The sequence below is a fragment of the Vipera berus genome (assembly GCF_964194415.1).
Source record: "Vipera berus genome assembly, chromosome: 6".
Lineage (NCBI taxonomy): Eukaryota > Metazoa > Chordata > Lepidosauria > Squamata > Viperidae > Vipera > Vipera berus.
Window position 1 is genome coordinate 57,379,775 of NC_138208.1, and position 27,639 is coordinate 57,407,413.

General features: G+C 41.0%; 1 protein-coding gene across 3 annotated transcripts in view; it reads right to left on the reverse strand.

Annotated features, from left to right (window-relative positions):
• BLTP3B (bridge-like lipid transfer protein family member 3B) overlaps window positions 1-22,022 on the reverse strand; it is a 66,865-nt gene extending 44,843 nt beyond the window's left edge. For 2 of the 3 annotated variants that reach the window (XR_014026892.1, XM_081331045.1), the window contains exons 1-5: window positions 21,818-22,022; window positions 11,947-12,109; window positions 10,550-10,588; window positions 7,729-7,820; window positions 3,885-4,074 (exon numbers count right to left, since the gene is read on the reverse strand). Coding sequence is in view for 1 of the 3 variants with exons in the window: in XM_081331045.1 (XP_081187171.1) it covers window positions 3,885-4,074; window positions 7,729-7,820; window positions 10,550-10,588; window positions 11,947-12,109; window positions 21,818-21,861 (528 nt within the window). In the remaining 2 variants the exon portion in view is untranslated. Of the gene's footprint in view, window positions 1-3,884; window positions 4,075-7,728; window positions 7,821-10,549; window positions 10,589-11,946; window positions 12,110-21,817 lie in introns of those variants that run through there. The other variant, XM_081331046.1, reaches the window with a different exon arrangement.
• Window positions 22,023-27,639: the final 5,617 nt, after the last annotated feature.

A 27,639-nucleotide genomic window follows, 5' to 3' on the forward strand; every position in this document is an offset into this window, starting at 1 on the left:
CTATAATAAAACATACATAAATTAATTAAACATTAAGTAGAGTTTATCTAAGTGTGTGTGTGTATAAAGCAGGCATAGCTGATTCTCTTTTTGATTAGAGACTGCCAACTGAAATTCAGTTTAGATTTGTTAACTTTCATTCTTTAAGATTATAAAACTCAAATTTGTTATTCATAACTAAGAAAAAAACCACATCCTAAATCAAGACAGCAAAAAGCAAGTTTAAGAATGTAATGTTTAGTTTTGTGTATTTTGACTTTTGGATTTATTTTGTAACCGTTTAATGGTTATTATTATTTTTCTTTCATGTTGTGGGTTGCCAAAAATCTATGCATGATTGTGGCAAGGTACAATACACACATACTAATATATTTTTATTTGAAACTGTATGTGATTGATCTTTGGAACACTAATTAATCATTCACATATACATAGGAGAAAGCAAGACACAGTAATCATCTACACCATTTTTTCTATTTAGGTCTTGCCTAAGTGAACTATGTTTGTAATCTTTGAAATCAGTGAACATGAGTGTTACTCACTTATCATAATACTCTTGTAACTGGAAGCATTCTACCGCCCAACATCAAATTTTGTTCAGCAATGAAAGATTCGTCCAAACAGTTTTTAAAGCCATCTTAGCAATTATCACAAATTGTGGTAATGAACTTCACCAATCAATTATGTATCAAGTGAAGAAATATTTTCTTTAATCTTTATAAATCTCCTTCCCAATAAGTTCATTAGCTAATCTTGACCTGTTGTACTAATGTTTTGAGAAAGGACAAAAAATTCCAGATGCAGATGTACCAGAGCTTTGTTTAAAGTCATGATATTATCGGCAGTTTTACTTTCGGTCCTTTTCACAAAAATTCCTAATATGTCTTTTGACTGTTTCATAGTTGCCGAGTCAGCGTTTTCACTAAATTATCCACTATGACCCAAATTTTAATTCTTGGCTAGTTTCAGACAATTCTGATCTCATCAATCTATATGTGAAATTTTGCACCAACATATACCATTTTATGCTTAGTAAAGTTTAAAGAAATTATTCCAAAACTCTTCATAATCATTTTAATTTCATTAAGATGAATAATTTAACATAATCTGCCAACATGCAAACTTACCATTTATACCTATGTCAAAATAATGACAACTAATTTAAATGAATTCAACGCTCCAGTATGAGGTAGATAACACTGTATTGTGTTGAAGAGACTAGCTCACAGCCCTTCAAATAAATCAGGTCATGAAACAGTCACACTAGGAACGCTCTTTATTATAGTAAGGTAGAATAATAGAATAGTTGAAGCCTGTCCACATTTCTCGCTTTGCCATCTTTACCAAACAAAATAAGAACAACTGCCAGTAATCATTGGTTGACTTGGGTGGACTATAGAAATTGGATGGATGAATGGATAAATAAATGCTGAGTTTCTTTCTCAGCTTTCCTCTTTTTCCATACTGTATAATTTTTCTGAAAATCCTCCCATCAACAGCTGGCTCATTTCTTCCCTATCCTCAAGATCAGCTCTATATTCCTTCACACTAGCAGAAGAGATCAGAGAACCATTCTCATTAACCTGAGAATTCCTGTTGAACTGATGAGGTTCGGGAAGATTGAAAAAAAGCAAAAGCAGATGTCGTCACCATATGTGAAGGAAGAGGATCTAGGAAACTATAGATCTCTCATTTTGATATCTATAGTAGGAGACAACCTTGAATAACTTGTTGAGCAGACTATTTGTAGGCAGGTAAACTGCATTTAGGAGGAACCAGCATGTGTTTGTCACAAACAAATCATGCTGGATTAACCATATCTTCTTTGACAGAATTATTAGCTTACTAGATCACAGGAATAACAAAGATTTAGTAAACCGAGACCTCAGCAAAACCCTTAAATATAATCCTTCAGCATTTTCTCCTTAATAAATGGTAAAATATGGGCTAAATGGTACCACTAATACATGAATTCACAATCAGCTGAACAACTGGACCCAAACAGTGTTCATTATTGGCTTCATTGGAGCTTAAAAGGAAGTACTGAATGAACTATGGAAAATACAGTGTCTAGGTCATGGAAGAGCTCAGAGAACACCAATAACTCCACAAATCACAGAAAGTAATAATTCGTTTTATTCTGTTCTAGTTAAAGCTTTCTGGGAATAATGTGTGCAGTTCTGGGTACCACAATTCAAAAAAGTACAGTGCCATACTCAAGCATATTCAGAACAGGGATAGCAAGAAGATAAGGGGTCTGGAAATCAAGCCCTGTGAGAATTATCTGGGTCTATTTAATCTGTAATCTGAGGGACAGAAGAACAGTAGTCTTCAATATCTCAAAGGTTGTCACAAAAAACAGGGAGTAGATTTATTTGCTATTTATTTGCCCCAGAAAGCAGGACTAGAATCAGTTTGTAAAAACTGCAAGGAAAATATGTTCAGACTAGACATTATCATACACTACTTTGATGTTTGACCATATAGTGAAATAGACTGCCAAATAGAGAATTCTCTTTCACTCGAAGACCTCAAACAGTGATTGAATGATTTTTAAAAGATGCTATAGTGTATTCTGCATTGAGCAGTAGCTTGGATCAGATGACCTCTAAGGTGCCTACCATTTTTTAAAAAATCTATAATTCTATGATTATAAGATCATATATCTGAAAATTGCAATTCCAGATGCTTAAGCCTAATTTTCTTGAATAAAATAACATGTCAGCATTTAAATGTATAGTATGTTCCCATGGTGGCACCAAAATAATAGTGTGCTGCTAACACAGTCCTTGATTCCTATCAAGACATCTGCCCCATCCTTTTAAGATTATTTTATTAAAAGCAGAAATCAAAGTTGCAATGCAAACCAGTAATCTCCAGCATAACCTGCATTTCCAGCAATGCCTCTGGAACCACATATATCCCAGAGAATCTTAGAAAATAAAATGGTGAATTCTGATAAATCAGGATAACCAATGTATAGGAGCTGCAACTCAGCCTCCCTACTTCTGAAAACCTAGAATGTGTTTATTTATTTTTGTAACTCATCCTAATCAAAAGACTGGGCATGTACCTGAACAACATGGCAACACAAAGCATCACACACCACACATAATCAGAGCTCAATTTTTTTCATCCCATTTTTTTTAAAAAAAATATGGAAATGTTAAGGATGAGGATAGGAAATAGGAGATTGAAATATTCCAGAAATTGGTTGTTCCCATTTTCTCCTTTAAAACTATTCAGAACCTGAAAACTTTTTTTTTTTGGCATTTTGGTCTTGTGATCAAAGTTTCTTGGGGAGGACTGCATTTCGCTTCTCTGATGAATGGTTCTATCACCATAATGACTTTCTGGGAGTATCTCTAATATGCTCCCAAATCTAAATGAGCCCGCTGACTGCAAAAGTTTGGGCTCCTGGAGTTGCTGCAACAGATTTGTTCGAGTTTACTATTTTCTCCAAAATACCAACAGATTTCCTTAAATGCCACCCATGGAGGATATTATATATACAGACACTTAGATGCTCTATAGTCCTGATTTCTATGATTAAGATTCCTTTTGCAACTTATTTTATTTCCTAAATACTTGTCAAGGCCCATTAAAGGCTTTCAAAAGCATAATTTCACAAGCTAATTATTTCATAAACGAAGAAATGATATTCCTCCCTTTAATCAGGAATTTGAACAGCATAATCACAACTGTGATTATGTAAGTCTGTATAGCTACTATAAATCTATAAAGACATTATTTAAATGCTAGTATTTATATAATGATAAATAAAAAAGTGGATTCTGCTATAATTATTTTTCTATGAGTGAAATAGATACGTAAAAAATAAAGTCTCATTGTAAACATTGTGAAGAAAAAAAAATAAAATTTACCTCTCCACGCTGTGATTCTTGTATTCGAGTAAATCTTAGATCATCATGTTCCCACTTTGCATTTACACTACATATTCTCAACTGAGAAAGTTCAAATGAAGCATTGAAAGCTTTTGCTCCAATTCGGATTATAATGGAGTTTACAGAAACAGATATGCCTTCTACAACTTTCTCAGCAAAACCATATTCGCTGGCAAAATAAAATGCAGGGATTTAAATTAGACTTTAGTGTACATGAATGAAACATTTAGCAATTGGTCAAAATGAAGACAATATATGTACTGGTGTAGATAAGACATCAGATCCTCACTAAATCCAGAACAGATTAAAGATTGTTAAATACCCCAAAAAACTGTATCTAATTAGCTTTTTATTGATATTAGTTTCACAATTCTAAAGGGGTTGTTCCTCTGTCCTAGTCCTATTAGATCTCTCAGCGGCTTTCGATACCATCGACCATGGTATCCTACTGCGGCGTCTCAGGGGGTTGGGAGTGGGAGGCACTGTTTTGCGGTGGTTCTCCTCCTATCTCCTGGGCCGCTCACAGTCGGTGTTGACGGGAGAGCAGAGGTCCACCCCGAGGCCTCTCATTTGTGGAGTTCCTCAGGGGTCGGTTCTCTCGCCCCTCCTGTTCAACATCTATATGAAGCCGCTGGGCGAGATCATTCGTGGTTTCGGGGTGGGGTATCATCAGTACGCTGATGATACCCAACTTTTTTTCTCCACCCCGAACCAACCCAGCGATGCCCTCGCCGTGATGTCCCGATGCCTGGAAGCGGTCTGGGTCTGGATGGGGAGAAACAGGCTTCGTCTCAATCCTGCCAAGACTGAGTGGCTGTGCATACCGGCATCTCGGGTCAACCAGATTATTCCATCTCTAACGATGGGGGGTGAGGTGTTACCCCCGTTGATAGGGCTCGCAACTTGGGCGTCCTCCTGGATTCACGGCTCAATTTTGAAGATCACATAGGAGCCGTGACCAGGGGGGCTTTTGCCCAGGTTCGCCTGGTGCGCCAGTTGCGACCCTATCTGGACCGAGATGCCCTACGCACAGTCACTCATGCGCTCGTGACCTCCCGTTTAGACTACCGCAATGCTCTCTACATGGGGCTGCCCTTGAGGACCACCCGGAGGCTTCAGCTGGTGCAGAATGCGGCCGCACGAGTTGTGATGGGGGTTTCCTGATACTCCCATGTAACACCTCTACTCCGCGAGCTGCATTGGCTTCCGGTTGCCCTTCGCGTGAGATTCAAGGTGCTGGTGATGACCTATAAAGCCCTAAATGGCGAGGGTCTGGGATATCTGAGGGAACACCTGCTGCCAGCATCAAGCTCCCTTCGTCCAGTGCGCTCCCACAGGGAGAGTCTTCTCAGGGTGCCGCCGGTTAAAGATTGCCAGCGGGTAACACCCAGGGGTAGGGCCTTCTCAGTGGGCGCGCCTGCCCTTTGGAACCAGCTGCCTGCGGAGCTTAGGACTGCCCCTGACCTCCGTTCATTCCGCCGGGACCTGAAGACCTGGCTCTTCGAGCTCTCTGGCCCAGGCTGAGAATTTTTTAACTTAACTGGGGTTTTTATTTTTTCTCAGGGAATGATGTAATCTTTTTAAATTGTTTTTAGCTTTTGTATTGATTTTCTTTTAAATATCCTGTAAACCGCCCTGAGTCCTTCGGGAAAGGGCGGTATATAAATCTAAATAAATAAAATAAATAAATAAATAAAGTTGGGTATGCACAATAACTGTAGTTTCCATTGCAAATTATTTGGCATTTTCTTGTGTTTCATGGAAATATTATGCTAGAGCAGTGCAAGGGTTTTCACTGCTTGCTGTATAATGGCAGTTCCTGGAGCAATAAAATTATATACTGTAGAACAACTTAAGAAGTTCAAATTAGAGAAGATATAACCACTACCACAGTTGGTGGCAGACATTTTATATTAATAAAAGTAGTCAAGGATATAGAGAAGCCATAAGTTGGAAAGGACCTTAAAGGTCATCCAGTTCAACCCCTTGCTCAGTTTAGCAGTCCTATAGAACAGTGTTTCCCAACTTTAGATGTGTGGGTTTCAAATACAGGTAGTCCTCAACTTACGACTACAATTGAGCCCATTTCTGTTGCTGAGTAAAACAGTTGTGAAGTGAATTTTGTCTGATTTTATTATCTTTCTTGCCACAGCTGTTAAGTGAATCAATGCAGTTGTTAAGTTAGTAACACAGTTGTTATGTTAATCTGGCTTCCCCATTGACAGAAGGTCTCAAAAGGTGAACCCATCACCCCAAGACACTGCAACTGTCATAATTATGAGTAAGTTGTCAAGTTTGATCATGTCACTATGGGGATGCTGCAACGGTTGTAAGTGTGAAAAACAGTCACAAGTCACTTTTTTCAGTGCCACTGTAACTTTGAATGGTCAATAAATGAACTGTTGTAAGTTGAGGACTACCTGTACCAAAATTCTAAATAAACCACGGCCATTGCTTAGAATGATCTAAATTATCTCTGATAGGTTGCCATCAAGTTATCATTTGAAAACCTCCAACAATAAGACATATACTAGGATCACACATCCCTTTAGATTAAAAAACAAAAGGATACCCATTTACATACCACCTGTCTGCCATCCTTAAAGCAACAGTGTTTTTCCCAAGAACACATGGCTATATTGAATAGCTTCTGAGTGAACTAAGGAAAATATATGCTTGGTTCAAGGAATGCAGACAGGTACTGCATGCATATTAGTAAGCTCTCTGCAGCACTTTTCCCCCTTAGATCTGCAGAGCACTTAAAATCTACTTCTGCTTTGAGCAGATTATTCTGTCGGTTAAGATCTTACTGTAAGGAAATCCCTCATAATATTCAGCCTAAATCTTTTAATTCCAGTCTTGGTTTGGTGTTATTTCTCTCTACAGTGGTACCTCGGTACTCATCATTAATTGGTTTCAGGAGGTTTGTGTGCTAAAAACAATGAGTACCAAACAAACCACATGACTTAACATGTGACCCTTTGTTTCAGCTGGAAAGGGTAGCAAGTCACAAGGCAGCGACAAGTTCTAGCTTGTGCATCAAGTACCAAACAAATGATGAGTATTGGAACAAAATTTTTGCATCAAAATGGGTTGAGTACCAAATTCTATGAGTTTTAAATCAGTCAAGTACCGAGGTATGACTCTATTTAAGAGTAAAACTGTCTTCTCTTCCATGGAACAGTCTTTTAGTTATTTGTAGGCCACTACCATATCCCCCCCGCCAGTCTTCTCTTTCACAAGCTAACCATACATATTATTAATTACCAAATGGTATTATAATGTTTAAATTATAACCAGTTTGTTTCTTATACATACCGTGTTTCCCGAAACCCAGTCTTTTTTTTTTTGTTTCCAAAAGAGGCACCAGGTCTTATTTCCGGTGGGTGTCTTTTGCACTCATCTCGCGGCGGCAGCACCAACAGCCCCAAGCCGGCCCACTTCTGTGGCTGAAGAAGCAGCTTCCTTCTGCAGCTGAGAATGGAGCTCTGGCCTGCAATTCGCAGTCAGAAGGCTTTCCGGAAAGGCCTCTGGCTGCAAAATGCAGGCTGGAGCTCCATTCTCAGCTGCAGAATGAAGCTGCTCCTTTGGCCACAGAAGTGGGCTGGTAAAGCAAGTGTCAATCCATGGGAGAAGCTCCAACCACCCCCCTCTCAACCCTAGCTTGATTTTTAGGTGTGCCTTGCCTCAAAATTAGGGCTTACTTTTGGGGTAGGGCTTATATTAGGCCCACTCCCAAAAATCAAGTTAGGGCTTATTTTCAAGGAAACATGGTATTGTATACATTCCATCTTAATCACTGAAATAATTAATAATAATTTACCTTTGTCCTGATGCAGTTGCTATAGGTGATGGTCCATTTGGGGCACGAGGTTCATCACATGTACACATTTCCATTATTACTTTATCCAATGACTGGGAAATACAGGCAAAAAAAATAATTGAATTGATTTTTTAAAATCAGTTTATCTAATCTATTCATGCATAATGGCTGGGTAAAGGTTTAGCATAAAACTCTCTAAATACTGCAGGTTGTCAAGAAAAATGTAATACTGTACCTAATAGATTTTAAAGAAAGATATCTAATTACAGCAATTGTTCAACTTGGTTATCATGAACATATATATATTGTACAATAGTATGCTCATCTATAATAGTAATTTGCTAGGTTTTTAATAATTGTATGCAAACAAACTTCAATTAAATTAAAGCTGTTAAAGAAATGCTCAATAGCTACAGTTGAAACATGTTTCAAATTGCATTCCATGCATGTCATTTAAGCAGCCAATGCCATATAGAATGAAAACACTAAAACACACAATCTTAAAAGGGTTCTTTGGATCTTGTTATATTATCACTTGTAATAATTTATTTCTTATAGCAATATCAGGTACAAAGTTGGGCTTCAAAAATACATAAAATATATATAAGATACATAAAATGGTAACATCCATGAACCAAAATAGTGTTGTATGTATAATCACTGAGAGTGTCATAACGTACACTTTAGGGCTACTACGTACAGTCAAACTCTTCAACCGTCTGGCAGCTATACTGTGGTAAGACCACATTAACCTAATCTAATTTTTAAGAAAGACTATTGCCATAGGCAATACCTAGCAATTTATCAGACTACAGTTTTAAAAGAAACCTTCTCCAAATATTTAGGCTCAACTTCTTCACTCAAAACTGAAAAACTTAAATATTATCAAAAACCACAGGTGAATGAGAAGCCAAGTTAAAAGGAAAATTTGAAAATGCAAAGATATACTTTTATAATTTCTGAGCAAATGGTAGTTATAACCAGTCCTTGAAGTTACAGCCATCCTAGCATCCCCACGGTGATGATCTTGGCACTTGACAACCCTTACACACTTATCACTGGATGCAGTGCCCCGTGATCATGTAATTGTTTACGGCCTTCCCTACCAGCTTGCCATAAGGAAAGCAAATTAAATCAATAATATTTATTCAGTTAATGATCAGCAAAATTTAAAAGAATGAAAACTGAGTGAAACAAATAACATCTAGCAAAATAAATCACATATAATAACATTCACTTCTCTATTACTACATCAATACATGTTATCCAGATGATAAATCTAAAATATTGATAGACATAAAATAAAAATAAAAATTATATATATCCTCTAACAATTATAAGTTAACATGTACCAAACTAAAAGTAGTATTTAAAACAACTACTTATTAATGTCTTTAACCAATTATGTTTTACTTTCATTCCAGCAACAGAAAATTTAGCTACTGCATGCATTAATGAGGGGTTTAAATCCTGAAGGAGAAGCTTCATGTAAAATTCATCTGGCCTCCCACATGGAAACTCAATGGGTAAACCAGCAGGGAAGGCTACAAATTGCTATGTAAATCTCCTCAACCTGCACACTCTCCACAGACTTCTCTATGCTCATGCCAAGCTAAGACACTCACACATCTCTTGTGCACATTCCACGTCCCTTCCTCGCAACATCATACACACCCTTGCATCCCTATGCGCCCTTTCTGAACCTTGCTGTGCCAGCCTTACACCCTCATACAACCTGTTGCACCTTCCTCCACTCAGCAGCAGCCACTTACCTGCCTGTCAGCCTGCTTGTAAGACACCTGAGATTTGCAATTTGCAATTTCTTGTGGAATTCCAGCAGGAAGTTGCCTCATCTAATATTATGGGATTCAGTTAATGATGGCAACTGGAATTGCATTACCATTGCTAAGCAATGTAGTTGCACTTTACAACCATCTCACTTAATGACAGAAATTCCAGTCCCAATTGTGGTTGTAAATTAATAACTACCTCTACTGCTATTTAGTTATTTTGACAATTCACTTCTTAGTGAAACTGTATAGCAGTCCTCAATTTACAACAGTAATTGAGTAACTGTCTCTTGCTACAAGGACAGGGTATAAAGGCTTGTGGAGGGTACGCAAGGATGTGAGAGAGATGTGGTAAGGCTGATGAAGGGAATGTGCAAGCATGCAGAGGATGTGAGGGAAATGCAAGGAGGGTTGGGGAGAGTGCACACGGGTGCATGGTGGTGCGTGAAGGTGTGAGAGGCAGGGTAAAGCTCAGTGTGTGTGAGGATGCAAGCAAGGTATAGCGAGGTTTGAGGTGGTGCACATGGGTACGAAGAAGTGCACATATGAGGGTGCAAGAGAGGCATGGCAAGGCTCAAGGAAGATGCTTCACTGTGAACAGCTGGCCAGTGTAGCATGAAAGCAGAGACTGAGGAAGGGTGCGTGGGTGGAGGACATTTACCTCGACGACTTACAACCTTCCCTACTGGCTTCCTCACTACCTTTCTTGGGAGGCCAGTCGGGAAGGTCAAAAATGGTGACTATGAAACCATGAGCCACTGCAACTGATCATAAGTATGAGCTGCTTACCAACCACCCAAATTGCAAACACATGATGGGGGTGCTGAGATAGTCAGATTGTGAGGACCAGTCATAACCACCATTTGTTGAGAACCAATGTAACTTTGAACAGTTGCTGAATGAATGGTCATAAGTCGAGTGCTATTGTGATGCAAATGTTATTTCTATTATTTTTGTGACTTCCAGAAAATGATAGTCTATATACATTTTACTTTAAAAATCACAAAGAAGTGGCTGTATTCAAAACTCACCAAACAGATTGGATGTGTTTTCAATTTTGTCCATGGTATCTGCAACGGAAAACAAATACAAGAGAAAATATTGTTAAGCAATAATGAACTTTTATCCAGAAAAGAAAGAAAATGAGACAAAAGGGACATATAATTTTGCCTACATCAATAAAAACAAAATCAAATTATCTCTATTGTTTTTCAGGATAAAATTCAGGGAGGGAGGGAGGGAGGGAGGGAGGGAGGGAGGGAGGGAAGGAAGGAAGGAAGGAAGGAAGGAAGGAAGGAAGGAAGGAAGGAAGGAAGGAAGGAAGGAAGGAAGGAAGGAAGGAAGGAAGGAAGGAAGGAAGGTATCTGATATGGCCGCAAGGTGTTCTATATAGACAAAATAGGGAAAAATCCTCTTCAGCTAATTTCTGGGATATCATACCTGCTGTTATTCATACTACTCATGGCTGTGATGGGAAATGGATTCAAAAATCCATCAGGAGACGTAGCTCTTTCTTCAAATAAGCTGCAACAGCTGTAATCCACCTTTATTTGGTTATGCATTCACTTCCTTTTGCCCAGATCCACATATTACAAGAAATTTAGTTTTATTTAATTATTTCTATCAACCTTTATTATTTTTACAAATAACTCAAGGCAGCAAACATATATAACTTCCCCCTATTTTCCCCACAGCAACAACTCTGTGAGGTGAGTTGGGCTGAGAGGAAATGCCTGGCCAAAGGTCACCAAAATGGTTTTCATGGCTAAGGTAGAATTTGAACCCATGGTTTCCTGCTTTCTAATTTACTTCCTTAACCACTAGACCAGCGGTCTCCAACCTTTCCTGCTTTGCAGACCAGCGATGGAGGGGAGAAGGGATGGCTCCTGCGGCCAAGTTCTGAATAGTCTGCAGCCCTTGTGGACCGGGGGGTTGGGAACCCTGCACTAAACCAAAATGGTTTTCATTATATTCTACGTAATAATATCTCTATTATTACATGGTTCATTTTCCAGTCCTTAAATGCCCCCCTTCTATAAATGTTTGGTGTCTATGATGGATATATTGAGTGACAGAGAAAATAAATGCCAGATAAAACGCTACCAGAGAAAGACAGAAGAAAAAAATGTGATAAAAGTTTGATTCTTTTGAAAGAATTCTGGACTTTACTTCAAAATTGAAGGCTTCAAAAACAAGCCACAAAGGAGAAAAAATGGTTAACTAAATCCTATTTTAACAGGACCATATATATCATGCTATTTATTACAAAAATGGAACAGAATGTTTCATGGCTGCAGTTTCCTTTATTACAGCCTATTGAGCTTAAAAAAAGGCTTAAACCCATTTCAAATACTGGATTCAAATTATTTTAAGAGCAACATGAATAAAAATTGTCCAAATTCCTTAACTGAAATAGTGATTTACTCACCCTAATAGAAGCTTTATTACAAAATACTTTGTTGATGGCAAGCCAAGTGGGAAGGTCTAGCATATTCTGAAGTACTTCTTCATCAAACTCTATATTGGTTACCTGACCTTCACCTTTCAATGTGCTCAAGTTGATTTTATCAGGTGATAGATTTTTGGTGAACCTAAAAATAAACATACATAGACACCAAAGTTACTTCCCTAAATAATTTACAGAACTGAACATTCATGTAAACAAACAAACAAACAAATACTATAAATAAGTGTTCTGGAAAGTATTGAAAATATCAATTATGAGATTATTAAACATTTACTTTAGCATTTTAAACAGGTAAACATTTCAAAAGCATTTCAACTAATTCACCATGAAGATTTTTTTTGTTGCACATGGAAAATTATTTAATTTAATTATTTTTTTCAAAGCTGTTACGAACTATGAATGGAGATAAAATCATAAAACAAACATCTGGAAAAGGATGGAAAAAAGTTGAAGATAGACCAACAGCAATAGCACTTATATACCACTTCGCAGTGCTTTACAGTCCTCTCTAAGCAATTTACAGAATCAGCAAATTGCCCCCAAAAATCTGAGTCCTCATTTTACCGACCTCAGAAGGATGGAAGGCTGAGTCAATCTTGAGCCAGTGAGAATCAAACTGCCAAACTGCTGGAAACAGCAGTCAGCAGAATAAGCCTGCAGTACTACATTCTAAGAGGGACGCGGTGGCTCAGTGGGTTAGGACGCTGAGCTTGTCAATCAGAAGGTCGGCAGTTTGGCGGGTCGAATCCCGAGTGCCGCATAACAGAGTGAGCGCCTGTTACTCGTCCCAGCTTCTGCTAACCTAGCAGTTTGAAAGCACGTAAAAATGCAAGTAGAAAAATAGGGACCACTACAGTGGGAAGGTAACAGCATTCCGTGCGCCTTTGGTGTCTAGTCATGTCGGCCAAATGACCACGGAGACGTCCTCGGACAAACGCTGGCTCTTCGGCTTTGAAACGGAGATGAGCACCGGCCCCTAGAGTCGGAAACGACTAGCACGCATGTGCGGGGGAACCTTTACCTTTTACTACATTCTAACCACTGTGCCACCAAGGCTCATGTTTGGATGGAACTAAGGTTTCTCAAGAGAAGCAAATTGAGAAATTTAATGAACCAAAGAAATGCATGAATGGGTGAAGAAATGGTGAAAACTAGTGATTGCAAGGATAGAAAGCATTAACAGATATGGTGAATAGTGCTACATGAAACTATATTCAGTTACATTTCCTTTTCTTTTAATTCCCATTTTTAATTCCTTCTTCTCGCTACATGTCACTCACTGTCTACATTTTGCATAATGCTGCTTACTCAAAATAGCATGATGTGTTTGTATGCTGTATTGGCCAAAAGAAAATAAGCTACAGTAATTCAAGTGGGATATTTAAACAAAAAGCACTTTCTGATCAAATGTGATCAGATCTTCTGTCAACATCTACCTAGTAGAAAAAAATAATAAAAATTCTTAATCATTGAATGACAGACACTTCCAAAAAGTATTCATCAGTTCTTCATTTCTCCATTTTGGACAGTTGAAGAACAGCAATTTGGGAAATTCAATAATAGTTTAGTTACATCTAGTCACTTAAGAGCATACTTGTCTTTTCCTTGAACTGGGGCTGTCATTGCAAATCTTTATTTCTGTCAATTTATATGGCTGCCCATCTCACAAATGTGATTCTAAATAGATGACATGAATTAAAAATTATTTAAATAAAATATCTTTGTTATATTTGAGTAGATACATATTTGTACTGCTACACTTTTAAGTAGAGCATGTTGACGGAAAAGATGAAAATAATTCTGTATTTTAAAATTAAATGCCACATAAACTATAGAATTCTGCACAAGAGGGTCAAATAGAGTGTCAGAATCCATTTATATCATATTCATAAATGGAATGTTTCAAACATATCCCATGGATTCTGCCATCTCCCGAAGAGAAGAGGACAGATGTGTATTGAACCGGCAATAGGCATTTCAAAGGAAAGGAGAAGCCTTTTGAACTGGGGAAACAAAAGGGGGGCTAGCATCTGGTTTTTGTCACGGTAGTCAGCAATAAACAAAAGGATCCTAACTTCCTTTTTCCCACGAGATGGATGCTACGAGAGGAAGGATGGGGGACCGACCAAATGGGGATTAAGGGGGGGTTAAACCGGGAACTCTTTATAAGGGTCTACATCGTGGAAAGATACCATCGACCATGGTATCTTACTGCGTCGTCTTGAGGGGCTGGGAGTGGGAGGCACCGTTCTGCGTTGGTTCTCCTCCTACCTCTCGGACCGTTCGCAGACGGTGTTGGCAGGAGGGCAGAGGTCAAGCCCTAGGCCTCTTAATTGTGGAGTGCCTCAGGGTTCGGTGCTCTCGCCCCTCCTGTTCAACATCTATATGAAGCCGCTGGGAGAGATCATCCGTAGCTTCGGGGTGAAATATCATCAATATGCTGATGATACCCAGCTATTCATCTCCACCCCGAACCAACCCAGTGATGCCCTCGATGTGATGTCCCGTTGTCTGGAAGCGGTACAGATTTGGATGGGAGAAAACAGGCTTCGACTCAACCCGGCCAAGACTGAGTGGCTGTACATACCGTCATCTCGTTTAGTCCAAGAGGTTCCATCTCTGACTATAGGAGGAGAGATGTTACCTCCCATTGATAAAGCACGCAATCTGGGCGTCCTCCTAGATTCACGACTCAGTTTTGAAGATCACATTGGAACCGTGGCTAGGGGGGCATTTGCCCAGATTCGTCTTATATACCAATTACGCCCCTTTTTGGACCGAGATGCCCTACGTACAGTCACCCACGCACTCGTTACCTCCCGTATTGATTACTGTAATGCTCTCTACATGGGGCTGCCCTTAAAGACCACCCGGAGGCTTCAGCTGGTGCAGAATGCAGCTGCGCGGGTTGTGATGGGAGCTTCCCGATACTCCCATATTACACCCCTCCTGCGGGAGCTGCATTGGCTACCAGTTGCCCTCCGGGTGAGATTTAAGGTGCTGGTACTTACCTTTAAAGCCCTACATGGCTTAGGTCCGGGATACTTGCAGGACCATCTGCTGCCGGGAACAAATTCCCATCGTCCAGTACGCTCACACAGAGAAGGCCTCCTCAGGGTACCGTCAGCTAGGCAATGTCGGCTGGCGACCCCCAGGGGGAGGGCCTTCTCTGTGGGAGCACCAACCCTATGGAATCAGCTCCCCCCTGAGCTTCGGATAGCCCAAAACCTCCAATCCTTTCGCCGCGGCCTCAAAACACACCTGTTCCACCAAGCTGACCTAGACTGACAGGCATCTTAATTAATTTATATTTAGTATTTTTAATTCATTTTTAAATTCTCTAATTTTTTATTGCACTGATGTTCTCAATTTCATTTATCTTGATTTATGCACTTATTATATGTTTTATTGTGAGCCGCCCTGAGTCCTTCAGGAGATAGGGCGGGATATAAATCCCATCAATCAATAAATAAATAAATAAATATTAAGCCCTGTCTCATTTCCTACAACCAAGCATGTCATAGTAAAGATTTCTTTTGGACTAAGATTTGGCTCCAAGAGTTTTTGTCTTCCTAAGACGTGGTTTGGGGTGGGTCCTGACATTAGACAGGGCTTGCAACGAAAGTCAACCCGGGAAGAAGAACCTTACCGGGGGACTTTGCAAATAAATATGATGTCTGAAGATGAAGCAAGAAGGGAAGAAAGCCCCACGGAGAAGGAGCCTTCCTCCCAGCCGAACTCCCAGAAACATTGGGAAGCTGAAGCATCATATTCCTCCTGGGAGGAAACGGCGGAGCAGCACGAACAAAAACCCCGGTGGTCGATGGGCGTTGGAAGGAAAAGTGAGTGGGAAAAGGCTTCGAGAGAAGTGACCCTGAGACGGAGCGACCACCAACCGGAATGGAAACAAGAGATGGAGAACTCCCTGCACGCCAGTGAGGAAGAGCGGATTCTGGAAAAAGCTATTGACTTGATGAAAACAACCCTGAGCTCACTAAGGGAGGAGAGAGCTGGAAACCACAACACCTGGGGTCGCAACTGGAGGGGTAACGGAAGGGATCCAACACCTGAAACCCCAGGGCTGTCCAATGGAACAGGAGCCGCTGACTCAGAGGTACCCACCCCCCCCAGACCCACAGATGGGGATCGAGATGAGGAGCGATACACTCTGCGGCGCAGACAACGATCCAGCCAAAGATTCCCACCCCTGGAAGCAAAATTCAAGGGGGAGCCATCACGACTGGGATTTTTCCTAACCCAAGTCCTCAGCTACATGGAAGAGTACGGACGGGACATCCCCAGTGACAAAACACGCATCCGAATTGTGCAATCTGCCCTGGACGGGACGGCTGCAGACTGGGTGGTGAACCTGCATGACTCCAACGCCCCAGAACTCAACGACTTCAACCGATTCATGTCATCCTTGAGGCGACGATTTGAGGACCCTTTGGCTGACCGGAAGGCCCGGGAGAGAATCAAGACGGTGAGGCAGGGCAGGAGAACATTGGCCGAATATACCCAAGAATTCCGAGCCATCGCCAGCAAGCTGAACTGGCCAGAAGACATCCTCCTCAGCCATTTCAAAGACGGTCTAAACTACGACCTGTATGACGCTTGCCTGCCTCGGGGAGACCCCTACCATCTTGATGACTGGTATGTCCTGGCAGAGGAAGTGGAAATAGACCTATTGAAAAGACAACGCAGAGGAAAACCATGGGGCTGCCCGCCACTCGAGCAAACACGTGAGGGGGAAAACCCACCGGCCACGGCTAAAAAATCAAAGGGATGTTTCAATTGAGGGAGAGAGGGCCACCGTGCTGCAGAATGTCGTTCGAAAGCCCCTCCACGTAAAACAGAGGCACCATCTTCCAAAAAGCTGGGGAAGTCTCAAGGCAACCCAAAAGAATCTTCCATGAAGGGGACAGAGGCTGTAGAGTCCACAATTCCTGCCAAAACCTGGGATTGGACTCCGGCCTACACTGCAGGGGCGGTGGACACCTCGGAAGACAGCTCAGAGGGAGAACCTTTGGTAAGTGGACCTCTTCCACCCATACTTAAGACAGTGACTATATTAGCTTCCTCTGCACCAAAAGCCAATGAAATAAAAGCTCTGATAGACTCTGGCTGCATCCGCTGCCTCATCAGCCCAACGCTGGTGGAGGAACTGAGCATCCCAGTGAGGAGACTAAAACAACCAATCTCCTTCAGTCAATTAGACGGGTCTATAGCGGGGGGGACCAGCTACCCTAGCCACTCTACCACTCCACATGTCCCTGGGGTCCCATAAGGAAGACATAACATTTATAGTGGCCCCAGGCATGAAATGCCCAATGATTTTAGGACTGGAATGGCTGAAGAAATGGAACCCCGGGAGAAACTGGAGGACTGCAGAACTCAACTTCCCAAAAGGGGAACAGGAAAACGTAAAACCCCCAAACACCCCCCCCCAACCCAGAGGGAGGAAAAAGCAGCAGTGTGGGGAAAAGAAGGGGCTAACAGAGATACCGGAGGAATACAGGGACCTGGCTGAGGTTTTCAGTGAGGAAAGAGCAGATGAGCTTCCCCCCCACCGCCCCACAGACTGCACCATAGAATTCAAACCTGGGGCAAAACTCCCAAAACCCAGGATGTATGCCATGAGCCCAAGGGAAATGGCAGAAATGGAAAGATTCATAAAGAAAAACTTAGAAAGAGGATTTATTGAGCCCGCCAAACCCAAAGTAGCCGCCCCGGTTCTGTTCAGGGAGAAGAAGGATGGGTCGTTTCGTTTGGTTGTGGATTACCGAAACCTAAATACAATTAGTGAATGTAATCTGTACCCCCTTCCCCTAATGAAGGATATGCTATCCCACCTATCGAAAGGAAAGATTTTTACCAAACTAGACCTGAGGGAAGCATACTACCGTATTAGGATTAAGGAAGGAGACGAATGGAAAACTGCATTCAACTGCCCAATGGGGTGCTATCAATTCAAAGTATTGCCATTTGGACTGCAAGGGGCCCCCGCAGTCTTTATGCAATTAATTAATGATGTACTGAGAGAGCACCTATATAAGGGGGTCCTGGTTTACCTCGATGACATCCTTATCTTCACAGAAACCAAAGAGGAACATATCAAACTAGTCAGAGCAGTCCTGAAGAAATTGCGAGCTGCCCATTTATATGCTAAATTATCGAAGTGTGAATTCCATCAGGAAAAAATCGACTACCTGGGATATCGCATATCCCCAGAGGGCATCGAAATGGACCCAGAGAAGGTCAGGGCAGTACTAGAGTGGGCACCCCCCCCCGCACACGGAAGCAATTGCAAAGTTTCCTGGGGTTTGCAAATTTCTACCGCCAATTCATCCCTGCATTTGGCCAAATAGCCATGCCCCTCACAAATTTGTTGAAAACGAAGGGGGGGTCACCCGTGAAACCCAGCCAGCCTCTAAAATGGTCAATGGAATGTCAAGCAGCATTTGAGAGGCTAAAGAGACTCTTTTCTGCGGAACCTGTACTTAAACACCCAGATCCCAACAAACCTTTTGTAATACAGGCAGATGCGAGCGACGTAGCAGTCGGAGCCGTATTACTACAGGAAAATGATGAGGGGGCGTTGCAACCTTGCGCATATACATCCAGGAAACTTACAGAAACTGAACAACGATGGCCAATATGGGAGAAGGAAGCATTTTCATTAAGGTGGTCATTATTAACTTGGCGTCAATTTTTGGAAGGAAATAAAATACCTTTCCAGGTCTGGACTGACCACAAAAATTTAGAAGCACTAAAAACGCCCAGGAAGCTCACTCCTAAGCAAGCCCGCTGGTCCCAACACTTTCACCGATTCAATTTCACACTCAAACACTTACCGGGGGGAAAGAACTTCCTGGCAGATGCATTATCCCGCATGCCCCAATATAACAGCACAAGAGTTACTAACTTTAAACCACTTGTACCGGAACAACAACTGGCAGCACCAGTCACCACCAGGGCACAAGAAAAAATGAAACCGAAGGTAGATAGCCAAACTGGAATAGAATTCAGGAAATCTTTGGAAAGTGATGAATGGTTCCAGAAAAATAAACATGTGTGCACAATTAAAGATGGACTGCCGTGGGTGGGGGAGAAGCTATATATACCGGCCACACAGAGAATCAATTTCATGCAACTGTGCCATGATACAAAATCAGCAGGACACTTTGGCTTTGTAAAAACCTTACACTTAACTAAAAGGCAATTTTGGTGGCCATCTATGAAAAAGGACATAGAAAGCTATGTGGGTAGTTGTCAAATTTGCGCAATGGCCAAGAGGTTACAAGGGAAATCGCCAGAACTGTTACAACCAGTGGCGAATCCCTCAGCCCCATGGAAAGAAATAGCCATGGATTTTATTGTGGAACTACCAGAAAGCAATGGAAACACCGTTATCTGGACTGTTACTGATCTGTTCTCTAAGCAAGTCCATTTCATACCTTGCCATGTACACTGACATAGAGTGTACAGATGGGGAAAATAAGGCTTGCCTGAGAATTTAACTCAAAAAAATATTCTTGAATATCAAGACATTTCAAAAATGGCAGTAGTTAGGCTAACTAAGTGAAAGCGTACTGAGTGCGTTGTGTGAAAAGTCCTCACCTGAGGGGAACTGACATTTTGACTTTATCAAGAGTCAAGTAAATGTATGACAATTCCCTTAACCGCCTTGAAACCTAAAGGTCAGTAGTCACACCTTATTTCACTATGGAAATCATGACATAAATGTATCTGCATAATCCTTAGCATAAGAACAGAGATTACTTTTTATTAAGGGTCATCATTTAACCTGCATGCTAGTAAAGCAACATACAAGCATTACAATAGCGTTCACTTTATTATTTAAATAACTGTTCACAGGGAAAAAAATAGAATGAAGAAAAATCATCACACCCAGTTTCTTGCAATCATGCAGAACTCTCCACTAATACACTTAAATTCATATGATCTAATGGACTCAGAATGACAATGAAGTGCACTACATAAAGGAGTCAAACATTTTAAACAGTTTTGTCTTGAACATAGTAAAAAATAGCTTTTTCATAATTACATATAATCTATTTCAAAATTTCAGTGTTTTCTTTTTATTAAGAATGCCTCTTAAAACACTTTTTTTGGATTACAATTTTAAAAGAATTTCATTTTTAAAGTGTGAGTTGAACATTTAATAAAGAAAATGCATTTATTTTTTGCTATGCATCTTTAGGTGTACAATACACCAAGCCAAACTCAGAATTCATGGGGAAAAAGACATTTGATCATCTTGGAACTGCTTCATATTGCTTCAGTCTAACAAAGACATACATGCTTAGGAAATAATCATGACCATTATTGTTTATATCATTATATTTATATTGCACTTTGCTTTATCATAAAGTTTATGCATTCAGGAAAAACCGTCATTCAGTCAAAAATGGAAAACTACTTTATTTGCTCCAGATGTTTAGTTTATATGAACACATCAAAAGACCGGTTATTAATATACATAATTTCACTATTGTCAGTAAAATAGATCATTCCTCCCATCTTATGCTACATGCTCATTCTTCAGTTTTCTGTTACCAGCTATTCTTTCTATAAATGAAGAGTCCCTCTGAATTCCATTTTAAGCAGATATGCAGGATTCTACACCAACAGCATATTCAAAACTTGCATCTTTATTCAGGCTGACTTCTACACTGCAATGTTTAGTGCCAACACAATTTTATCTGTTTTCAAACCCATAAATCAATATATTTCAAGAAATTGTTATAAAAGCCAAACCAAGACAAACGTACAAATCAGTTGACCAAATGTCAAATACTTAAGTTCTTCTTACTGATTTAGTTTTGCAGAAATAGATCTACATCCTACTCTCACTGTTCTTAGCATTTCAAAAAGCATCCTCAAATTACCTCATTCACGATCATGCCCTGAACCCTTGTACTATTGACATTACTTAAGTTAACATCTACACGAGATGGATGGACGGAAGCACAAACATCATCGCTTCAAACGCATAGCCAGTATAAAAGATTTATAAAAACTGCTCAGCAACTCTCTCCTTCCTTTCAGCTACAACTAAGGAAGCAGGGAGGGAACGCAGTGCTGAATCACAACCTATATAGCAGGCAACGCGTTTTCCAGCAGGCTAGCTAGCAGTCATCTCTACATAAACCCGGCATCTCCAGACTCGTCTTTAAGAGACAATATGCACGGTGACATCAGCTAAGTCGCCGCTCGCTCCTCCTACAGACAACGTGTCAAGTATAATTTACGATCCACCCACTCTCGCCTGTGCACTTTCCTGGACCCACAGTGTTCCAGAGACAAGCTGTTCAATTGAGCGTCCCACTCTACTGGCAGGTTACGGATACATAACTCGGGCAATTAAGCTTTATTTATCTCGACCTCCTCTCTGCACCGGTAGAATGAGCCGCGGAGGCCTTCTAGAGTGCGGCAAGAAAAGCCCCGGGTGGGTACTTCTATGGAGAAGCCACCTCCCCCGCCCCCAGAATTACTCCCCTCAGCTGTCTGGTACCAAGGCAAGCTCAACCCTTCGGGCTCCTAGCGCGCGGCATTGCTCTCGCCCCCGCGAATTCAAAATTAGCGTTGTATTTTCTGACACCTAGCTCTCCCAAACCACCCAAGAAACAAGCAAAGAGCCACCCGCAGGGCCCCTTCAGACGTTTTCCAGGACTTTGAACCTCGCGACTGAAGAAAATGGATGCGTTAGGTTCCCCTCCGCCTCTTCCGTTGCCGAGTCGCCCTGCCAAGCGCTGAAAAAGAACACCGAAATCCGCCCCTCCTGAGGAAAAGCGCCCAGGGTACCGACCTGGAAAGGTGCTTAAGGATCTGCTTTTTGATAATGCCCGCCATGGTCCGCTTTCGCCTCTCAGCTCGCCGCCCGGTTCTTCAGGGAAAGCAAAAGGCGGTGATTGCTTGGCCCATCCCCGCGCGGGACTCCTCCATCCCCGAGACAGGCAGCGCAGCCGCTTTCGCTCACACTCTTCCCGGCCCCACCGCCATCTTGATTGCAGTAGAGCCAGCTGACAGGCTGAGCTTGATGGGGCGGGGATAAGGGAGGCACGAGCCGGTGGATGCGCCGCCCGTCTCTCGGCTGCTACTACTGTATTCGAGCAAGGGCGCGAGGAGTTTGCTCTCGTGCGACTTTCTTGCAGTGACTTGAATGAATTCAGCAGCATTCCGGTGCCAGCAATGTAATCCTGATTCACCCTGTTTACAATTGCGTACGCATAGGCACCGCTAAGTTAAAATCTAAGTTATTTCCACATATAAGTACTTTTAGTCAGCAAAAAGCCTGAAAATAGTTCTGTTTGCATATCGGAGAGAATTCTTATACAGTGTACAATTATTATTATTTTTTATTTTAATTCCATTTATATCCCGCCCTTCTCCGAAGACTCAGGGCGGCTTACAAGCTTAGCAGTAGCCTTCATTCTATGTATATGCCTGCTTATTAGGGCTTTCACACACACCCCAAGCGGCATTATTACAAAGTCAGCTTAATTGCCCCCAACAATCTGGGTCCTCATTTTACCTACCTCAGAAGGATGGAAGGCTGAGTCAACCTTGAGCCTGGTGGGATGCGAACCTGCACTAATTGCAGGCAGCTCTGCACTAATTGCAGGCAGCTGGTGTTACTTAAGGAAGCATTAGCCCACTGCTCCACCAAGGCTCAAGTTATGTGGATTGATATGTGGATTGTTCAATACAGATAGTCTTCGACTTACACTGGTTCATTTAGCGAGTATTCAAAGTACAACGGCACTGAAAAAAAGTGACTTATGACCATTTTTCACAGTTACTATCTTTGTAGCATCCCCAAGATCATGTGATCAAAATTCTGAACTCTTGACAAAGTCAATCAGGAAGCCAGATTCACTTAACAACCGGGTTACTAACATATCAACTGCAGTGATTCACTTAACAACTGTGGCAAGAAAGGTCATAAAAGGGGGCAAAAGTCACTTAACAAATGTCTCACTTAACAACATAAATTTTGGACTCAATTGTGGTCATAGGTCGAGTACTATCTGTATAAATTTTATGGTTCACCCCACCTACCTTTTTAACAATAGCCAAAAATATAAAGATATTCTGTAGGGCATCCTAAGTCTAGAAGATTTTTTAAAAAACTAATCTTTCTTCAAACAGAACGCTTCTATTACAGAAATACAAATAATAATTTGCTTTCTAATAAGCTTAAAGAAAGATGTGGCAAATATATTTCTGCTGCCTTCATTGACCTTCAACAACTGCGTATTACTCAGTTTATGAAATGATTACTGATTCTGCCATGAAGTTGATTAGACAAATAAAATTTGCACTGGAAACAAGTAATTGTGGGATTTAAATCTGTATTTAGTTTAACAATTCAGTACTATATTATATATATAGCATAGGTAAAAATAAACACAAATTAGTAGAATTGAATGAAGTTAAATGTCATGGTTCCGACAGATGAAACTCTTCAAAAGAACTTCAAGGCATTGTTTACTTTAAAGAACCTTTTATTCGAGAAACAAAGTATCAGCACTACATAGTTGAAGCCAAAAACTGAATTCCCCTCCCCTGGGCACAAAGTAGCAAAGCACAATCCCCTCCTCCAATTAACAGTCATAAATCACATTCCCCAATTAGCTTGAAGCTCAGGCTTTCTCCCCAGCTCTCCAGCCTGCCAAATCTTTATCTCTGGGCACAATAACCTTGGATTCCCACAGCTGAATTATTATTGTTATGATTAGCTGGACTCTCATCCACATCTCCCCTCCCAGCATCAACTCTAGAAGTGAAAGATAAAAGATGGCTACATTTCTATCTGTTGTCAAAGCAACAACATCTGATGTTAGCAGCATTGAGATTAATCCTGTTAAACTAAAAAGTGCATACACTTTTTATATATGTGTTATAATTTTAAGAAAAATAGATTTTTATTTATTTTTTATTCTTTTAAGTTTTACAAAAACATGTTTATAAGAATATATAGTTAGGAAGGGGGGAAAGATAAACAATAGTATATTGTATGCCAAGGGTGTCAAACTTGATTTCACTGAGGGCTGCATCAGCATTGTGGTGGCCCTCAGGGGGGCAGCAGGCCTGGCTGGATGGGCATGGCCAATTGGGTGCGTGTGGCCGGGTGGCCATGTCTGGCTCGATGTCCATGTCAGGGGGCACCCGTGGGGGGCCAGGCAGGGCTGTGGGGGGATCTGGAGGTCTCCACCAGAGAAGGGGCAGGACAGGGGCAGGCAATGGGGCCTGGTGCAACAGAGGAGCCTCGCCATCCCTCTTGTGCCATGCCGCAGCCCCACCATCCATCTTTGCTTCCCTACACCTGCTTTGGCTGGCAGGACGGGGCAGGTGGATGGCCACCTGGCGCATCTGGCAGTCTGGATCACATGCCTCCCCCCCAACGCCTCTGCCTGCACCTGCTGCTTGGTGCGCTGGCCTGGTAGCAGCAATGGTGCTCAGACCCACCTGCACTATGCGGGCTGTGGGATCCTGGGGGGTGCTGGAGTGGGCCAGGGCTGGGGAGGCCCCTCAGGCCGGATCTGGGCTCATCACGGGCCTTGTGTTTGATATATCTGATGTAAGCCATCCAGAGTTATTTATGAAAATAACATATAAATAATATATGGCTCAAAGTCACCCGGCTAGTTACCTAAGATGGAACTAGAATGCATGGTCTCCTAGTTACCATTCACTTAGAGTACTATAAGACATTTCACATCCAATGTTCAGAGTTATTTCAATTGAACTGTAAAATATTTGCTTAACATAACTGAAATTAGTAAGGGGGGGAAGCTATATATTGTAAATAGTCAGGGCTTTTTTTCTCATAGAACGCTCAGAATGGTGTTCCAGCACCTTTTTTTGCACAAAAAAAGCTCCCTCTGAAAGCCTATTGCAGGGCTAGGCAATCTTGGCCCTTTTTTATGACTCGTGGACTTCAACTCCCAAAAATCCTGAGCCAGCCATGCTGAGGGGAAAGGGAGAGGTTTCCAAGCTGAGCCATGCTGGCTCAGGAATTCTGGGAGTTGAAGTCCTTGAGTCAAAAAAGAGCCAAGGTTGCCTACCCTAGGAACTAAACTTTTAGAATCTAAAACAGCTAATTCAAAAAAGCCAACAGGAAAGAACCTCACATTTTTCATCTGCTTCTGTCTTTTGGAAGGTAAAATTAGATAACAAAATAATCTATTCCCTATGTTAACATCTCTGCAATGAAATTAATAAAGGTAACAGGAAAGAAATGAGAAACATTTTTCTCAATGTAATATGTCTAATTGAGCTGATGCTAGAAAAAAAAATAGTAACTTTTGTACATACTCTTGAAAACTATTTTGAATCTAACCATTACAACTAAACCACTTTAAATTAAATAATTCTTAAGAATGCAATATTCTTAATTTAGACTTTACTTTTACTGTTTGGACTGTTGTGTGTTTTGAAAAATAGATTATTTAGAATCTAGTTATGTTGCACTTCAGTCTTTAAATAATTAACCTAGTATATACATAACAATATATGATGTTTTCCATGGTGAGCTTAACATCAATAACCACATTTATTAAAAAGGCTAAAATAATTTCTGGTGGTATTATCTGTACATTAAAATTTTGTTTAGTCACAATCTTTCACTTTTCACATTCTGGACAAGCAATGGTCATGTATCCTAGCAAAAGATGTTACATATGTGCATAAGCGTAGTCAGTAGCATATGTCTTTTTAAAAATATCAAACATGCAAAGAAACAAAAATAAGCCCAAAATATCTGTATTACAAAGGGACGCGGTGGCTCAGTGGGTTAGGACGCTGAGCTTGTCGATCAGAAGGTCGGCAGTTTGGCGGGTCGAATCCCGAGTGCCGCGTAACAGAGTGAGCGCCTGTTACTCGTCCCAGCTTCTGCCCACCTAGCAGTTCGAAAGCACGTAAAAATGCAAGTAGAAAAATAGGGACCACTACGGTGGGAAGGTAACAGCGTTCCGTGCGCCTTTGGCGTCTAGTCATGCCGGCCACATGACCACGGAGACGTCCTCGGACAAACACTGGCTCTTCGGCTATGAAACGGAGATGAGCACCGGCCCCTAGAGTCGGAAACGACTAGCATGCATGTGCGGGGGAACCTTTACCTTTACCTTTTTATCTGTATTACATCAAGAAATGCCAAGTTTGCAACCAATATTTCTCATCCATAACTATGGCACCCTAAGGATACCTGCATACATGCAAATGCTTCTCTGGGATCAATAATGCAGCAGGGATTGCTTTTTCCTTCCAGTAACAGATTGCTGGGAAATACCAAACATGGCCTTAAGAATTCCAATGTTTGTTACAAATTTTTCTGGATGTGGTTGGAAAGAAGCTTAGAAATGCCAGCACAACTACATCATACTTGCTGAACGTGCACACGCAACTAATTACAATCTTCAATTACATGTGATATATCCAGGGCTTGTTTTCCCATAGAACTCTCAGAACAGCATTCTGGCACCATTTTTTGCAGACAAAAAAAAAAGCTAAAGGAAACTGTTCCAGAGAGCCAAATTCTCAGGCGGCCAGGTTAGAGCAGCAGAATGCATCACAGCGACAGGCCTTCAGATGGCTCAAATCGAAGGAAATGCGATCCGTACAGGCTAATTTAAAAGTGGGAGGGTAAGAAGGGCGGAGTGTGAACAGGTTGCTTAGCAACCTGCTTAAACAGTCTCTGTAACTTTCATCTCCCGGTGCCTTGCCTTTTTTAAGCTGGGAAGTTGAAAAAACGGCTAAAAAGAAGGCAATATCAAGGAAAATGTATAGATATAGCCAGCAGACCTTTAGGGAACCTTTATTTTTCATATACTGTTCAAATTTTGTATTAATGCCATGGTGATACACAATTAAATGTAGTCAGTCTTTTTTTTAATCCCAAAGCATCTGTTTGTTAAATACAGTATAACAAAGTTTTGGATGATGGAATTATTTTTTATCTAAGTATAACTAATGGTAACAGCTCTTAAATCTGTTGTTTTGTTTTATTTTTGCACAAAAAATGTATAATTTGCATTTGCATTCATTTACAAATAGAATATGTTGTTAAAATGTATTGGTGTTGAAATAATTAGTGCACACATATACCTAAAACCAGTTTATTGCATTTGGCAATTGTACTAAAAAAAATCTCATTGTCAACCTCTGGAACATTTTGCCCCCAATGGGGGACCATCACTGTGGAGGTGGTTGATAGATTAAAAACAGATCCCACCTACCTCCTCTGCTCCCACCTGATGGTCTTCAAAATTTAATATTGAAAGAGAAATTTAAAATTGAATTTGCTGCAGTGGAAACTTACTGAGTGGAGAAGCAACTATAATGGATGGGAAACAGGAAAGGATAGTGTAAAGGCAGGATGTAAGATAAATATGTAGGCAAAAATTAGCTGGGTCTTAGAGTGGGAAAGGAAGAAGACAAGCTATAAAAACATCTGTAAGAGGAAATGGGTAGCCAGGAAAATTTAAGTAAACTGAAAAACAGGAAAGAACCTATTGTTCTAAGGGGCCCAGACCTCAAAACCAAGAATTGAATATGTCTAATATTTGATATTATTAATGTACATGTGACGTATGATTTAGTATGTAGCAGGAAATATGTAGGAGGTGG